Below are 19,161 nucleotides of genomic sequence, written 5' to 3'. Positions count from 1 at the left end.
CCCCATCCCCTACACCGACCCGGCGCCGCAGCCCCTGCATCCACCTAGCACCGCCGCCCCCATCCTCTTCATCCACACCGCAGGAGCATCCCCTATCCAGCCCGCCGCCCCTGCATCCATCCAGAACCATCGCCCCCATCCTCTTTATCCACGCCACAGGAGAATCCCCAATCCAGCCAGCCGCACCAGCATCACGCAATCCAGCGCCGCCGCCCCATCCCCTCCATCACCCCACATAGTTGTCCCAGTGTACAGGCGAAGCTGAATTAAAAAGATCTCAGCTTTGTGGGATATACATACAAAAACTTTGATGCTGTGAAAGGATTAAAACATGCAGGTTTGTGTCTTTGACATAATTTTGTATGTTGTGAAATATGGCTGGATTGCAAGTATGGATTTCTTTTCTAGTGTTATTGGCATTTTCTCATATCATAGTCATTATGTTTTGTAAACTGATAAATGACAGTTTTTCATAGTATAAATATGCTATTAGGTAGCTTCACCACTTGATGAAAAATGACCAGTATCTAAGTGGCATTCATGCTGTTTATAATCCTTTGTTGTTTATTAATCTATAAATGTTTGCAGATATGCAAAGGAGCTCATCACTAAACAGGCCCTCTATTGGTGCTATATTCCCCAAGAACAACGCCTCCCGATACCCTTTGCCATCCTCGCCCCTGGTTCACCTCCTCTGCCACCGACTCGTCAACCGATCAGCAGGAGCAGCAACAGCCTGAGAGTCACAGATAGAGGTTGCACCGAGTTCTGTTCTCTGTTGTCACAGGTCTGCATTTAGAACATGCTGTTGGGGAACGTAGCAGAAATTCAAAAAATTTCCTACGTAACACCAAGATCTATCTATGGAGAGACCAGCAACAAGTAGAAGGGAGTGCATCTACATACCCTTGTAGATCGCTAAGCGGAAGCGTTCAAGTGAACGGGGTTGATGGAGTCGTACTCGTCGTGATTCAGATCACCGATGATCAAGTGCCGAACGGACGGCACCTCCGCGTTCAACACACGTACAGCCCGGTGACGTCTCCCACGCCTTGATCCAGCAAGGAGAGAGGGAGAGGTTGAGGAAGACTCCATCCAGCAGCAGCACAACGGCGTGGTGGTGGTGGAGGAGCGTGGCAATCCCGCAGGGCTTCGCCAAGCACCATGGGAGAGGAGGAGGAGGGAGAGAGGCAGGGCTGCACCAACGAGAGATCAAATCATGTGTTATGGGCAGCCCCTAGGCCTCATATATATAGGGGAAGGGGAGGGCTGCGCCCCCTTTAGGGTTTCCCACCCCAAAGGGGCGGCGGCCAGCCTCCAGATGGCATCTGGTGCGGCGGCCAAGAGGGGAGGGAGGAGTCCATCCTCCCCAAGGCACCTCGGAGGTGCCTTCCCCTTTGAGGACTCTTCCCTCTAGGGTTCCCTAGGCGCATGGGCCTCTTGGGGCTGGTGCCCTTGGCCCATGTAGGCCAAGGCGCACCCCCTACAGCCCATGTGGCCCCCCGGGGCAGGTGGCCCCACCCGGTGGGCCCCCGGGACCCTTCCGGTGGTCCCGGTACATTACCGATATCGCCCGAAACTTTTCCGGTGACCAAAACAGGACTTCCCATATATAAATCTTTACCTCCGGACCATTCCGGAACTCCTCGTGACGTCCGGGATCTCATCCGGGACTCCGAACAACATTCGGTAACCACATACAAGCTTCCTTTATAACCCTAGCGTCATCGAACCTTAAGTGTGTAGACCCTACGGGTTCGGGAGACATGCAGACATGACCGAGACGTTCTCCAGTCAATAACCAACAGCGGGATCTGGATACCCATGTTGGCTCCCACATGTTCCACGATGATCTCATCGGATGAACCACGATGTCAAGGACTCAATCAATCCCGTATTCAATTCCCTTTGTCTATCGGTATGTTACTTGCCCGAGACTCGATCGTCGGTATCCAATACCTTGTTCAATCTCGTTACCGGCAAGTCACTTTACTCGTTCCGTAACACATCATCCCATGATCAACTCCTTGGTCACATTGCGCATATGATGATGTCCTACCGAGTGGGCCCAGAGATACCTCTCCGTTTACACGGAGTGACAAATCCCAGTCTCGATCCGCATAAAACAATAGATACTTTCGGAGATACCTGTAGTGTACCTTTATAGTCACCCAGTTACGTTGTGACGTTTGATACACCCAAAGCACTCCTACGGTATCCAGGAGTTACACGATCTCATGGTCAAAGGAAGAGATACTTGACATTGGCAAAGCTCTAGCAAACGAACTACACGATCTTTGTGCTATGCTTAGGATTGGGTCTTGTCCATCACATCATTCTCCTAATGATGTGATCCCGTTATCAACGACATCCAATGTCCATAGCCAGGAAACCATGACTATCTGTTGATCACAACGAGCTAGTTAACTAGAGGCTCACTAGGGACATATTGTGGTCTATGTATTCACACGTGTATTACGATTTCCGGATAATACAGTTATAGCATGAATAAAAGACAATTATCATGAATAAAGAAATATAATAATAACACTTTTATTATTGCCTCTAGGGCATATTTCCAACAGTCTCCCACTTGCACTAGAGTCAATAATCTAGTTCACATCACCATGTGATTAACACTGACAGGTCACATCACCATGTGACCAACATCCAAAGAGTTTACTAGTGTCACTAAACTAGTTCACATCATCATGTGATCAAGACTCAATGAGATCTGGGGTTTGGTCATGTTCTGCTTGTGAGAGAGGTTTTAGTCAACGGGTCTGAACCTTTCAGATCCGTGTGTGCTTTACAAATCTCTATGTCATCTCCTAGATGTAGCTCCCACGTTCTATTTGGAGCTATTCCAAATAACTGTTCTACTTGGAGCTATTATAAATTGTTGCTCCATTATACGTATCCGGTATCTCTACTCAGAGCTATCCGGATAGGTGTTAAGCTTGCATCGACGTAACCTTTACGACGAACTCTTTTACCACCTCCATAATCGAGAAAATTCCTTAGTCCACTAGTTACTAAGGATAACTTTGACCACTGTCTGTGATCCATTCTTGGATCACTCTTGTACCCCTTGACTAACTCATGGCAAGGCACACTTCAGGTGCGGTACACAGCATAGCATACTGTAGAGCCTATGTCTTAAGCATAGGAGACGACCTTCGTCCTTTCTCTCTATTCTGCCATGGTCGAGCTTTAAGTCTTAACTTCGTACCTTACAACTCAGGCAAGAACTTCTTCTTTGACTGATCCATCTTGAACACCTTCAAGATCATGTCAAGGTATATGCTCATTTTGAAAGTATTATTAAGCATTTTGATCTATCCTTATAGATCTCGATGCTCAATGTTCAAGTAGCTTAATCCAGGTTTTCTATTGAAAAACACCTTTCAAATAACCCTATATGCTTTCTAGAAATTCTACATCATTTCTGATCATCAATATGTCAACAACATATACTCATCAGAAATTTTATAGTGCTCCCACTCACTTCTTTGGAAATACAAGTTTCTTCATAAAACTTTGTACAAACCCAAAATCTTTGATCATCTCATCAAAGTGTACATTCCAACTCCGAGATGCTTACTCTAGTCCTTAGAAGGATCGCTGGAGCTAGCATACCTTTTAGCATCCTTAGGATCGACAAAACTTTTCTGATTGTATTGCATACAACCTTTCCTCACAAAAACTGGTAAGGAAACTCGTTTTGATATCCATCTGCCAGATTTCATAAATACAGCTAATGCTAACCTGAATCCGATGGACTTTAAGCATCGCTACGAGTGAGAAAATCTCATCGTAGTCAACTCCTTGAACTTGTCGGAAAACACTTCGCCACAAGTCGAGCTTCATAGATGGTGACATTACCATCCACGTCCGTCTTCTTCTTAAAAGATCCATTTATCTCAATGGATTGCCGATCATCGGGCAAGTCCATCAAAGTCCATGCTTTGTTCTGATATATGGATACTATCTCGGATTTCATGGCTTCTAACCATTTGTCGGAATTCGGGCCCACCATCGCTTCTCCATAGCTCGTAGGTTCATTGTTGTCTAGCAACATGACCTTCAAGACAGGATCACCTTACCACTCCGAAGTAGTACGTGTCCTTGTCGTCCTACGAGGTTCGGTAGTGACTTGATCCGAAGTTTCATGATCAATATCATAAGCTTCCACTTCAATTGGTGTAGGTGCCACAGGAACAACTTCCTGTGCCCTGCCACACACTAGTTGAAGAGACGGTTCAATAACCTCATCAAGTCTCCACCATCCTCCCACTCAACTCTTTCGAGAGAAACCTTTCCTCGAGAAAGGACCCGATTCAAGAAACAATCCATATTGCTTTCGGATCTGAATTAGGAGGTATACCCAACTGTTTTGGGTGTCCTATGAAGATGCATTTTATCCGCTTTGGGCTCGAGCTTAATCCTGAAACTTTTTCACATAAGCGTCGCAGCCCCAAACCTTTAAGAAATGACAACTTAGGTTTCTCTAAACCATAATTCATACGGTGTCATCTCAACGGAATTACGTGGTGCCCTATTTAAAGTGAATGTGGTTGTCTCTAATGCCTAACCCATGAACAATAGTGGTAATTCGATAAGAGACATCATGGTACGCACCATATCCAATAGGGTGCAACTATGATGTTCGGACACACCATCATACTATGGTGTTCCAGGCGGTATTAATTGTGAAACAATTTCCACAATGTCTTAATTGTGTGCCAAAACTTGTAACTCAGATATTCATCTCTATGATCATATCATAGACATTTTATCCTCTTGTCACAATGATCTTCTACTTCACTCTGAAATTATTTGAACCATTCAATAATTCAGACATGTGTTTCATCAAGTAAATATTCTCAACATCTACTCGAATCATCTGTGAAGTAAGAACACAACGATATTCACTGCATGCCTCAGCACTCATTGGACTGCACACATCAAAATGTGTTGCTTCCAACAAGTTGCTATCTTGTTCCATCTTACTGAAAACGAGGCTTTTCAGTCATCTTGCCCATGTGGTATGATTTGCATATCTCAAGTGATTCATAATCAAGTGAGTCCAAACGATCCATATGCATGGAGTTTCTTCATGCGTATACACCAATAGACATGGTTCGCATGTCTCAAACTTTTCAAAAACGAGTGAGTCCAAAGATCCATCAACATGGAGCTTCTTCATGCGTTTTATACCATTATGACTTACATGGCAGTGCCACAAGTAAGTGGTACTATCATTACTATCTTATATCTTTTGGCATGAAAATGTGTATCACTACGATCAAGATTCAATAAACCATTCCTTTAGGTGCAAGAGCACTTATTCAGGTTTAATACTAATCTTGATGGTAGAGGGAGCGTGCGATGTTAGATCACATCAAACTTGGAAACACTTCCAACACGTATCGTCAGCTCACCTTTAGCTAGTCTCCGTTTTATTCCGTAGCTTTTATTTCGAGTTACTAACACTTAGCAACCGAACCGGTATCTAATACCCTGGTGCTACTAGGAGTACTAGTAAAGTACACATTAACATAATGTATATCCAATATACTTCTATCGACCTTGCCAGCCTTCTCATCCACCAAGTATCTAGGGTAATCTTGCTCCAGTGGTTGTTCCCCTTATTACAGAAGCACTTAGTCTCGGGTTTGGGTTCAATCTCGGGTTTCTTCATTGGTGCAGCAGCTGATTTGCCGTTTCATGAAGTATCCCTTTGTTCCCTTGCCCTTCTTGAAACTAGTGGTTTTCATCAACCATCAACAATTGATGCTCCTTCTTGATTTCTACTTTCGCGATGTCAAACAACGTGAATACCTCAAGGATCATCATCTCTATCCTTGATATGTTATAGTTCATCACAAAGCTCTAGCAGCTTGGTGGCAATGACTTTGGAGAAACATCACTATCTCATTTGGAAGATCAACTCCCACTCGATTCAAGTGATTGTTGCACTCAGACAATCTGAGCACAAGCTCAACGATTGAGCTTTTCTCCCTTAGTTTGCAGGCTAAGAAAATCGTCGGAGGTCTCATACCTCTTGACGTGGGCACGAGCCTGAAATCCCAATTTCAGCCCTCGAAACATCTCATATGTTCCGCGACGTTTCGAAAATGTCTTTGGTGCCTCTACTTAAACCATTTAACTGAACTATCACGTAGTTATCAAAACGTGTATGTTCGATGTTCGAAACATCCACAAACGATGTTTGGGGTTCAGCACACTAAGCGGTGCATTAAGGACATAAGCTTTCTACTGATCGCATAATCGCTACTGTCAACTTTCAACTATATTTTCTCTAGGAACATATCTAAACAGTGGAACTAAAGCGCGAGCTTACGACATAATTTGCAAAAGGTCTTTTGACTATGTTCAGGATAATTAAGTTCATCTTATGAACTCCCACTCAGATAGACATCCCTCTGGTCATCTAAGTGATTACATGATCCGAGTCAACTAGGCCGTGTCCGATCATCACGTGAGACGGACTAGTCATCATCGGTGAACATCTTCATGTTGATCGTATCTACCATACGACTCATGCTCGACCTTTCGGTCTCCGTGTTCCGAGGCCATGTCTGCACATGCTAGGCTCGTCAAGTTAACCCTAAGTGTTTTTGCTGTGTAAAACTGTCTTACACCCGTTGTATGTGAACGTAAGAATCCATCACACCCGATCATCACGTGGTGCTTAGAAGCGACGAACTGTAGCAACGGTGCACAGTTAGGGGAGAACACTTCTTGAAATTTTGTAAGGGATCATCTTATTTACTACCGTCGTTCTAAGTAAACAAGATGCATAAACATAATAAACATCACATGCAATTATATAGTTGTGACATGATATGGCCAATATCATATAGCTCCATTGATCTCCATCTTCGGGGCTCCATGATCATCTTGTCACCGGCATGACACCATGATCTCCATCATCATGATCTCCATCATCGTGTCTTCATGAAGTTGTCACGCCAACGACTACTTCTACTTCTATGACTAACGCGTTTAGCAATAAAGTAAAGTAAGTTACATGGCGTTCTTCAATGACACGCAGGTCATACAAAAAATAAAGACAACTCCTATGGCTCCTGCCGGTTGTCATACTCATCGACATGCAAGTCGTGAATCCTATTACAAGAACATGATCAATCTCATACATCACATATCATTCATCACATTCTTCTTGGCCATATCACATCACATAGCATACCCTACAAAAACAAGTTAGACGTCCTCTAATTGTTGTTGCATGTTTTACGTGGCTGCTATGGGTTTCTAGCAAGAACGTTTCTTACCTACGCAAGACCACAACGTGATATGCCAATTGCTATTTACCCTTCATAAGGACCCTTTTCATCGAATCCGTTCCGACTAAAGTGGGAGAGACTGGCACCCGCTAGCCACCTTATGCACCAAGTGCATGTCAATCGGTGGAACCTGTCTCACGTAAGAGTACGTGTAAGGTCGGTCCGGGCCGCTTCATCCCACAATACCGTCGAAACAAGATTGGACTAGTAACGGTAAGCATATTGAACAACATCAATGCCCACAACTACTTTGTGTTCTACTCGTGCAAAGAATCTACGCAATAGACCTAGCTCATGATGCCACTGTTGGGGAACGTAGCAGAAATTCAAAAAAATTCCTACGTAACACCAAGATCTATCTATGGAGAGACCAGCAACAAGTAGAAGGGAGTGCATCTACATACCCTTGTAGATCGCTAAGCGGAAGCGTTCAAGTGAACGGGGTTGATGGAGTCGTACTCGTCGTGATTCAGATCACCGATGATCAAGTGCCGAACGGACGGCACCTCCGCGTTCAACACACGTATAGCCCGGTGACGTCTCCCACGCCTTGATCCAGCAAGGAGAGAGGGAGAGGTTGAGGAAGACTCCATCCAGCAGCAGCACAACGGCGTGGTGGTGGTGGAGGAGCGTGGCAATCCCGCAGGGCTTCGCCAAGCACCATGGGAGAGGAGGAGGAGGGAGAGAGGCAGGGCTGCACCAACGAGAGATCAAATCATGTGTTATGGGCAGCCCCTAGGCCTCATATATATAGGGGAAGGGGAGGGCTGCGCCCCCTTTAGGGTTTCCCACCCCAAAGGGGCGGCGGCCAGCCTCCAGATGGCATCTGGTGCGGCGGCCAAGAGGGGAGGGAGGAGTCCATCCTCCCCAAGGCACCTCGGAGGTGCCTTCCCCTTTGAGGACTCTTCCCTCTAGGGTTCCCTAGGCGCATGGGCCTCTTGGGGCTGGTGCCCTTGGCCCATGTAGGCCAAGGCGCACCCCCTACAGCCCATGTGGCCCCCCGGGGCAGGTGGCCCCACCCGGTGGGCCCCCGGGACCCTTCCGGTGGTCCCGGTACATTACCGATATCGCCCGAAACTTTTCCGGTGACCAAAACAGGACTTCCCATATATAAATCTTTACCTCCGGACCATTCCGGAACTCCTCGTGACGTCCGGGATCTCATCCGGGACTCCGAACAACATTCGGTAACCACATACAAGCTTCCTTTATAACCCTAGCGTCATCGAACCTTAAGTGTGTAGACCCTACGGGTTCGGGAGACATGCAGACATGACCGAGACGTTCTCCAGTCAATAACCAACAGCGGGATCTGGATACCCATGTTGGCTCCCACATGTTCCACGATGATCTCATCGGATGAACCACGATGTCAAGGACTCAATCAATCCCGTATTCAATTCCCTTTGTCTATCGGTATGTTACTTGCCCGAGACTCGATCGTCGGTATCCAATACCTTGTTCAATCTCGTTACCGGCAAGTCACTTTACTCGTTCCATAACACATCATCCCATGATCAACTCCTTGGTCACATTGCGCATATGATGATGTCCTACCGAGTGGGCCCAGAGATACCTCTCCGTTTACACGGAGTGACAAATCCCAGTCTCGATCCGCATAAAACAATAGATACTTTCGGAGATACCTGTAGTGTACCTTTATAGTCACCCAGTTACGTTGTGACGTTTGATACACCCAAAGCACTCCTACGGTATCCATGAGTTACACGATCTCATGGTCAAAGGAAGAGATACTTGACATTGGCAAAGCTCTAGCAAACGAACTACACGATCTTTGTGCTATGCTTAGGATTGGGTCTTGTCCATCACATCATTCTCCTAATGATGTGATCCCGTTATCAACGACATCCAATGTCCATAGCCAGGAAACCATGACTATCTGTTGATCACAACGAGCTAGTTAACTAGAGGCTCACTAGGGACATATTGTGGTCTATGTATTCACACGTGTATTACGATTTCCGGATAATACAGTTATAGCATGAATAAAAGACAATTATCATGAACAAAGAAATATAATAATAACACTTTTATTATTGCCTCTAGGGCATATTTCCAACACATGCACAGTTTTTCTTTTTTTTTGCTGAGGTAGTAAACTTGGCTATGAGCTATGAGTCTAATAGAAGATCCTTGTAACTTGAACTGTCAGAACATGATTCCTAATTTATGCCTATCAGGTGCTATTTAGAGTATATGACTTGGTACTTTTGATTTAGTTTCATTAATGATCTGGGTGATAAACTGGACAAGTTTGTGGTACTTTTTGATGTGCTAAATGTAAGATCATAACTGCATGCTAGTTGGTTATTGTTCTTCATCTAGGGTAATTATATTTTTACGCATTCCAGGAACCAGCCTAAACCAGACTTTAAGGACAAGTTTAAGATCTAGGTTGGGAAATGAAGAAGGTATCAAGCTGCAGCCATCAATAATTGAACAAGTGCCACTCGCAGCTTCTGGTGAGATTCTTGATCATAAGACTTGATATTTTTTATATCATTGTGTGGTATCTTCTGATTTTAGTTTGAATACCTTGTAATTTGATTCTATCATTGCATGGTAATATTAGACTATATTTCGAATATTCGAGTGTTGCTCTGGTTTGTAATTATTGATTTGTGTTGGCTTGCGATAATTAGGCAAGGGTTCAAATTTAGTACAAGCAACTCGTGATGGACAAGAGTTGGATGGATCATGCTAGGTACAACATTAAGATGAACACGCTTTCCACTTTATATAATATTATCGAAGGATTATCTATTGATGAATCAATAATTGTAGGCATACAAAAACGTATATTGAAGGGGTCAAACAATTTATACAATTTGCATTTACCAATTCTGCTAGAGGGGGCAAGATATTATGTCCTTGTAAAATCTGTGTGAACTGTGCATGGAAGGAATCTAGTGTTGTTTATGAGCACTTAGAGCCCGTTCGGATCTCCTCCACGATCCAACTTCTCGAGAAGCTGGCGAGAAGCCAGTTGAACGACCCGGCTCCTGGAATCTGGCTCCTGGAATCTGACTCGGCTCCAGTGCAATTTCTGGAAGCAGCCCCGCCCCAGCTCCTAGATTCTGGAGAAGCGGGAGTTGCCGGATATTACATTCCATGCCATCCCGAAGTGCTACAGCCCACCCAGCGAACCGTTTTCCTATCGCTAATTCCCCATCGAATCGTTTTTCTCTCGCTACAGTGTACCAACTCGCTGCCGAACGCTCGCTGGCTCCCGTGAGAAACCAGCTAGCACTAGCTCGCGTGAGAAGCTGGCTTTCGGAGAAGCCAGCGGACTTCCGAACGAGCCCTTAGTATGCGATTGGTTCTTGGAAGGGTATAAAAAATGGTTGTGTCATGGGGAGGGACCGTTATGCCTTCCACAACGGTGCGAGCCTATCAAGTTTCAAAACGACGAGGTTGAAGATGAGGACATATTTGAGGTACTTGATGAGATACCTGAAATGCTTGAAGATATAGGACATGAATTTGATGAAGTTGGGGATGGTGGTGGGAATGATGGTGACCTAAGGGAGGATGGAAGTGATCCAAATATAGAGGCCTTTCACCAATTATTAGATGATGCAGGGCAACAACTTTATCCTGGGTGCACAGGCTTCTCAAAGCTACACTTTGTAGTTAGATTACTCCACACCAAATTTCTTGGGGGTTGGAGTGATAAGAGTTTTAACATATTGCTCGAGCTGCTTAATAAGGCCTTTCCGGGGGACTCGCCACTTCCTAAGAACTTTCATGAAGCAAAGAAGATGATAAAATGCCTTGGACTAGGTTATGTTAATATACATGCATGTGAGAATGATTGCATATTATTTCGAAAGCAATATGCAAATGCAGACCAATGCCCTATATGCAAAACTTCTCGATGGAAATCTGAAAAGAAGAGCCTTGATGGGAAACGTGTACACCAAGTACCAAGAAAGGTTCTGCGTTATTTTCCAATAAAGAAGAGGCTTCAACGGCTATTCATATCAAAGAAGAGTGCAACAGATGCAAGATGGCATGATGAAGGACGCATAAGAGATGGTTTAGTGAGGCATCCTGCGGATTCTCCTGCATGGAAACATTTTGATGCGACACATCCAAAATTTGCTGAAGATAATCGCAACATTAGGCTAGCTATAACGGCAGACGGATTTAATCCCTATCGATCTATGTACTGTAGTAGTTATAGCATCTGGCCTGTCATGTTGATCCCCTTGAATTTGCCTCCTTGGTTATGCATGAAGCAGCCAAATTTCATCCTTTCCTTATTAATTCCTGGCCCAAAGTCACCTGGGGAAGACATGGATGTCTATCTTGAACCACTTATTGATGATATGGTCGAAATGTTTGAAAAGGGCGTTAGAACTTTTGATGCTTCTACAGGAGAGTCCTTTGACTTGCATGCTGCCATATTATACACCATTTCTAATCTCCCTGGTTTAGGTCACCTATGTGGATGTGTCACCTCTGGGAACTTCGAGAAAGTTGATGAACATGTGGTTCTGTTCCCTGATTTAGATGCTAATGTAGATCTCCGGGTTGATCTTAAAAGTGCACCTCGTATCAGAGAAGATATAGATGGAACAATTGTTCGACAGGTCAAGAAGGATAAGTATGTAGTTTTTAGCTTTTAATATTTCTGCAAAATACCTCTACTAATTAATATTCATGTGTTCCTCTAGTTCAGATTGTTCATAAGACACCCTTTTTAACCAGTCTTGTAAGACTACATCTTTGTTTTTGTATTTCAAATTGCATTAAACCTTTTTCTAATTCAGATATTTTACCTTTTTTCAGGAAAAAGAATGGCAAACGGAGGAGAAAGGGCTAATACTACTTCATATGAAGAAGCGCGGGCAGAGACTCTAAGGCTGAACACAGAGAAGTTGCATCAATTAATTCCAAGACTTGCAGAGAAGTCTTCGCATGAACAAAACAACAAGACAAAGGTGATGGTAGCCTTCCAAGACTTGCTTGTGTGTTGATTCAACTGTGCAGGTGTATGGTAGCTATTTAACAACATGTGCTTATCTGCAGAAAAGCCAACACACATCTAGTCAGCCAGCTCTTGAAATGCCTAGGCGGATACTAAGATGGGACACCGCTAGAGCTGATTCTAGGCACGATGATGAAGACATGCGAGATGCTGCATTAGAAGAGAATGAAGATGATGTTAATGCAGCGACACAACATGGTAGGTAGTTCTATTTTTTTAGGCATTCAACCTTTTTCATTTCGGAGATCTAACTAATTCTTTTCTATGTTCATATAGATGGTGGTCAACAACAGAAGAAGCGTGGACGCAGCTATACTAGAAAGGCCGATATACGCTCAAGAGGGAACCAACCACCAATTAGGCTAGAGATCAATGAGAAGGGACAGCCTGTGGGGGACAATGCCACCGAGTTTGCAAATTTTATAGCCACACTGGTTAAAAATAGTGAGATAGTATCACTTGCCAAACCTGACTGGAGGTTGGTTGAGCCAAAGCAAAAGCTTTTATTGTGGAATACTTTGAAGGTAACTTCTGTGATGCACATATACAAAAATTTCTTATGGACTTATGTTTCATCCTCTAATTCATTGTTGAATTTTGGCAACTTGATAACCAGTTGTACTATGAAGTGGATGAAAGAGTTAAAGACTGGGTCATGGGAAGTACTCCTGAGCAACTTGTACTTTCTATGGTTTTCCTAGTAGATAAAAAATGTGCCTACTTTCAAATACATGCTTAAGTCCTATTTTGAATCACAAACAGCAACTCTGTTTCTTAGATAATTCTGCAGCTACTACTTAAACTTTGACAGACATTTATGTGCCTGCAAACTCTTTCTGAAAGCAAGCAACAAACTTTCCACCCTCAAGGCATCAACACCATCTCCTTTTGATTTTGCACTACCCCTGTTTTATTTTTGGGTACGGCCCTACACACTAAATAGGACAAGCATGTACAAGAAAACAGAATGGTGGACACCCTGCATTGCCACTGGATTGCTAGTAATTGATCCCTGGCTGCAGTTTTTGAATGTTCTATTTACTTAACAGCAATCAAGAGAAATTATACTGCACCAAACAAGATGGCTATTGGTATATATTTATAGTGATTGGTTACATTGATTTTCCTAGTGATGCATACACAGTGCACAATCTCTTCTTATGAGTACATCCACACATTCTGTCTGTGCCTTGTGGAATGCATACAGGATGACACACATGTGTCTCTTTCATTTGGTTGAGTCGATTTTCTTTTTCAGCCGATGCAACATATATGTTTGGAACATGTGTTCTTCTGAGCTGATCTATTTGGCCATTTCTTTTTTTTTTACAGGTCACTGGCATAATGCCTTTGCATCCACAAATGCGGTGTGTTTGGTGAGCTAAAAGGATCTTCTGCTAGGATATGTTTACACCTAAAACCAGATTGTATATTTTGCGCTTTTGTCTATGATGTACTACTTTGAGTTGTGAACCTACAACTATACGCATGTGTGCATGTAGACCTGATGGATAGTTGTGCTTTTGGCTGTCTTGTTACTGGACTTGTATGCCTGTGTGTGCATGTAGGCACACATAATGGATATTTGTGCTAGCTTTTAGTTGTCCTGGACTAATGATGTATCGTATGCCTGTGTATGCATGTAGGCACACATAATGGATCTTTGTGCTAGCTTTTAGTTGTCCTGGACTAATGATGTATGGATGATGGATTGCTCATAATTAGTATATGCACTATCTCTGAAGTGTGATGCTATCTTTATTACTGTATGCATGTGTGTTTTATATATAGATGGCACAAAATGGACTGAAGATAAATCATAGCTGTCGAAATACATACAATACGGGAGATTTGTGTGGTCGCAGTGAAGAAAAATACAGGCAGACTGGCTGCCGAGAAATCTTCTAACTGCCCTGTATAATCAGCCCGCCGGGGAAGATCTGTACGCCGGTAATAGTGCTAACTGCCGGTAAAGGCAAGAACATGAAGGGCAGATATTTTGCCGGCGTATAGGGTAACTGCCGGGAATTCCTTTCCCCGACAGGACTTTCAAGGGCGGTTTGTAATTGCCGGCAAAAGACTTTCCCGGCAGTTAATCTGCCTCCAATGGCCAGTTTTCCCGGCAGATATTATGACCTCTAATTTTTGGTCATGGTATAGTGGGTGTTAAAAGCACTCGCCCGCACCAAGGTCCTTGCCTTGGCTGAGGATTTGTTGCTACGGAAACTATACGTCGCTTCTGACTGCCTTCAGGTGGTCTAAGAAATCCATGTGAGACAAGGTCGGCGTCATGGTGCGATCATCAGAGAGATCAACATGAGCACGCAATCCCTTGAAGCATGCCTAATTGCCTATGTTCATGAATAAAGGAATTAAAATTTTGAAGCTCACAAGCTTGCTAGATTTTCTTTGTCTCCAGGTGCTGGTAGGCATATTTGGCTCAGTGTGCCACATAATACTGTAATGATACATGTAAACATTCGCATCATCCAATAGAACTTGCGGAATCTTTTGCTAAAAAAAGCTACTCCCTACTAACTCTGTACTAGACCAGCGACAAGTAATATGGATCAGAGGGAGTAAAACAGTTCCAAAAAAAGAAATAAGATTCAAAATCCATTATGAAAAGCTAAGACTGAAATTTTCTAATTTGTAAGCCATGATAACTGATATATTTCACAGACTGTTAGTGCTATATTCCAATAATCTGCAAACTTCATTCAGAACATAGTTGTTAACAATACCCACATCGGACAGATATATCAAAGACTTCTATTCCTTGAATTCTACGGACTGCTAGTGCACACTGTTCTAAATAAGCTGGTTCAAATTATTGAAGAACAGTGTAAGTATAGTTCAGATTTTGAATAACAGTTGGATATCCTCATAGCACTTGTTTTCTGAGAAAATCAGAAGGACACATAACACTTTCCAAGTCATCATTCATGCGTATTTAGAACAGCCACAGATAAAATTTAGAAGACGCATACGTACACCAAGATCAAGGTGCATCACAATTGGCAGGGACTGCCAACAAAGTCCTAATAATATTTATCAAAGTCAGATAATATTCTTGACATCTGAACAAACAGCGTAGCAGCTGTCTCAAGTTTTCAAACCCTTCTTCACTCTAGAAGCAAGAAATAACCAACACAGAGAATGTCAAACACACCTTCCATCGCACCCTATAAAGAAAATGCGAAAAAATTCTAGAAATACCCTGCACCGAATATCAGAGCACGAAAAATACGAATGAAACCAGATTCTTGTTTGTCAGCTCCCACAATTTCTGAACACATCATAATTTCCAGCCTTCAATACTCCACAAAAATATAACAAACTGTGCTCTGCTACCTATGAACAAAGACACCCAATGCATGATCGCTGCCAAGAAAAAGAAAAGGGGACAAACAGAGAAGGGGTCTGGGGTCAGAGGAGCTCGAGGGCGACTGTCATGAACTGGAGTCTAGGTGACCACGATGATGGGTCCAGAGAGAGGCAAGATACGGCTTGTAGGTCGGGGACAAAGGCCGCCTGGAGGTTGAGGACGGAGCCGTAGTCGAGGTTGCCAATGATCGATGTGGCGCCTGTGTGGGGGTTCGACGGGAGAGGCAGGACACACGCACTGATAAGCCACCACCAGCAACATAGCATGTATTGATCATCATTTTTAACAGAAAATGGAGTAGACTAATTGCACCTTGGTATTATAATGGTCACAAATGGAAGTGTTGAACTACTTATATAGCTAATGGCATTCACATCAATCTCAGTCAGGTTTCATGCAGCCGACCAAACCTGATATAGCAGAACGGGTGCCACATTACATAAGTTAAGCTAGATACACAGGTTGCTCCTGAAACGTATAAATAGATCATAGGTCTTCAAAAGGTAAACCTGTTGAGGCCTGTCAATGGGTTCAGCAAATGGGCAACAGTGCAGCATTGCATCTCGACGGGAGTTCACACTTCACATGAACGGAGCAGAGACAGGCGCACGATCCAGGTAGACAAAACACAGCAACCTCGGAAGGAAGCTGAACCCTGCGACTAATTCAGGGACATGGAAGTTTGAACAACCAGGAACGGTAGACCATCTGATCTACTTCCGCTGCTCGAAACTGAACCCTGAGTAAACCATAGAAGGCACAGTGAGCAGATACAAGTAGAGACTAAAAACATGAGAAGGTACGATTGAATAGCGAGTGGCACTGGAGTGTAGCAAATACAGCATAAGAAATTGTTTGGAAGACTGGACAAACATACAACTTGATCTCGCTATGCAGACACTGGAAGGATGAGCTATTAAATGATCCATTCAACCAAATAGTGAAAAATACCCCACATTATTTATGTGGTTATTTTCAGTATAATATGTAAAGTGGATGTGACAACATTCTAGTAGAACTTTTCCGCTCCTATTATATTTACAAATAGTTCAATGTCTACTTTTCAAATTTTAAATATAGTTTCAAGGTTTACTTTTTGATTTCACTCACACATCTGGACTACATAAACATTAGTGAATTGTAGTAACAGATACTTACAGGACGAATGCCAAGAATCATGTTGGATGCTAATTTGCACAGGAGTTACTCCATGAATACCAAGGATCTTCACAATTTGAGAAATCCTTTCATCCTCCTTGCTACAATGGATTTCAACTACCTTGAGATGCTTTGACAGCAAGAAAGATTCCATTGGGTTGTAGCTTTCACTTGATCCACTCTCAAAATCCTGCCGCGAACAAGATTTTACTAATCAGCTGTAAATGGCACCTCCAGCGACAAGAGCTGTCATATATGAAAAACCTTATACCTTGTCATAGTGAAGTTGAAGGGTAAGCTTTTCTAGAATCGGTGAGGGCTCAAGAAACAAAACTAGTCCAGTGAAGTTATCAGTTAAGCACCATTCATTGAGCAGCACAGGTTTTAGGTTGCCAAAAATAGGGCACCATTTCAAGTCCTTCCTCAAAATCTGAGAAACAAAGTTGCAGAATATAGAAAACAATAATTAAGTAAACTCAGAAGTAGCTCCATTTGCAAGGTGGTGCTGTCACCAGTTCACCACACAACCCGCCCGCGTTCGAGGCTTGCCTCCGCAGTGCTGCTCACATTCAGGTGGATAGAAAATCCCTAGGTGACTTTAAAAAAGATTTAATAATCCCGAGTTGAATAAGATTTCTCGACTTTTTATTTCTCAGGTAAATCAATTGCGGGCAGATAGAATGTTACACATTACAGTTCTTACAAGTTTTTAGTTTACTTATAAAAAAGAAACATATATTAAGACATACGTACCATCTAAAGTGTTAGTAAAAACTAACATAGCTCATAAAATGATCTTAACTGTATACTTCCATATAGTACGATCTCCGAAGTATCAGCTAGCAACATGCTGGCTAAAAAGAGTGGATCCATGAAAAACAAGCAATTGGACATTAGGAGCAAGTTTAACATGCATAGCTACATTTATTTGTATCTCTGATACAAGGATGCAATGTTGGATGGCTATCAACACAAGAAGACGGCAAAAAGAAAGATGGCAGACATTTCGTCGAACAGGTGGCTCGCGCGGCCGGCTGTCGAGGCGATGGACACGGAATGAGCAAAGATCAACATCATCAGCCGGGAGGCATAGATGGACAGGAATCAACAAGTACCTTAATTCGCCGCGGAGAATGCCTGGGTGCTCCCTCTCCTCGACGGCGCACGGTGGTCAGTGAGTTCGTTCTGAAGCATTGGGTCACCTGCCCAAGCAGGTAGAGAAACGGGATCCAGTTTATATCATCACAGACGCCGCATGCCCCCACGGAGCGATCCACGTGCACGCGGTGTCCTCCATGAACGCGGGGCCTCGAGCAACGGAGAGGAGCGGATCGCAACTTCGGAAGAGGAGGAGGCGAGCAAGGGAATTTTTCTCCACCAGTCTGCCGAAACAGCAAGCAGTCTGAAAACTGCAGTCCGCGTCACACCACCGCGGCGGCCCACGTAAGAAACAGAACCCGGCCCATCACCGGGAACAGCGAGACCCCCGTCACAATTCCAACCTACCTACCACGGTCCATCTTTCTTCATTTTCCTTTTCCTTCAAACAATATACCTTTGCATTATATACTCCATACAAAACACGGTGAATGTATAGACAATTTTCAAATATGTGCGCAGTTTTCATTTGCGAACACAATGTGTGCATTTTTTAAGAAAATTGCAGGAAGACTTTCTAAATTACAAGAATATCAATTTTTTTTAATTATACAAGGATTGTTTGAAGGACAGGAATACTTTTAAGAATTACGATTACACACACACTTTTTAAAATTCATAAATATCCTGAACCTGGACATTCTTAAAATAAATGAACACTTTTACGAAATAGATCAATATTTGTAAATAAAAAATCTCCTAAAAACACGAATAGGTTTTGAAATGATATTAATGTTTTAATGAGTAAACCCTTTTAAAAATTATATGAACTTTTTAAAAGGTGTAATTATATTTTTCAATTACAAAAAATCTTTTTAAACAAATGTAAACATTTTTTACATTTATTTTTTTAGAAAAATATTGGAATGTATATGTTTTTTTAGAAAATATATTTCGTTTTCTAGATGTAAAAAACAGTGTACCTGTAAAGTGGTAAGCCCGTTAGGAGGTCCTTCAGTCGAGGTGCATGCTCTGGGCCACTACCAGCGACACATAATCACGTATGTCAATTGTTATAGACTTTCCCAAGCACATGCACATTGATTCTTAAAAGCCTATGTGTGCAGGTGAAAAAAATAATAATCTGCTTATGTGATTTTAGGATTTCC

General features: G+C 43.0%; 1 protein-coding gene across 1 annotated transcript; it reads right to left on the bottom strand.

Moving 5' to 3' along the window:
• Positions 1-16,049: 16,049 nt before the first annotated feature.
• On the bottom strand, positions 16,050-18,360 carry LOC119271787. Its single transcript, XM_037553471.1, has 5 exons — positions 18,352-18,360; positions 18,010-18,276; positions 17,166-17,324; positions 16,895-17,084; positions 16,050-16,475 (listed from the first exon to the last, which is right to left on the bottom strand). The coding sequence occupies exons 1-5, from the start codon at positions 18,358-18,360 to the stop codon at positions 16,450-16,452; spliced, it is 651 nt and encodes a 216-aa protein (XP_037409368.1). The 3' UTR covers positions 16,050-16,449.
• Positions 18,361-19,161: the final 801 nt, after the last annotated feature.

The sequence above is a fragment of the Triticum dicoccoides genome, chromosome 3A (genome assembly GCF_002162155.2).
Source record: "Triticum dicoccoides isolate Atlit2015 ecotype Zavitan chromosome 3A, WEW_v2.0, whole genome shotgun sequence".
Taxonomy (NCBI): domain Eukaryota; kingdom Viridiplantae; phylum Streptophyta; class Magnoliopsida; order Poales; family Poaceae; genus Triticum; species Triticum dicoccoides.
This window is presented reverse-complemented; position numbering and strand designations above follow the sequence as displayed.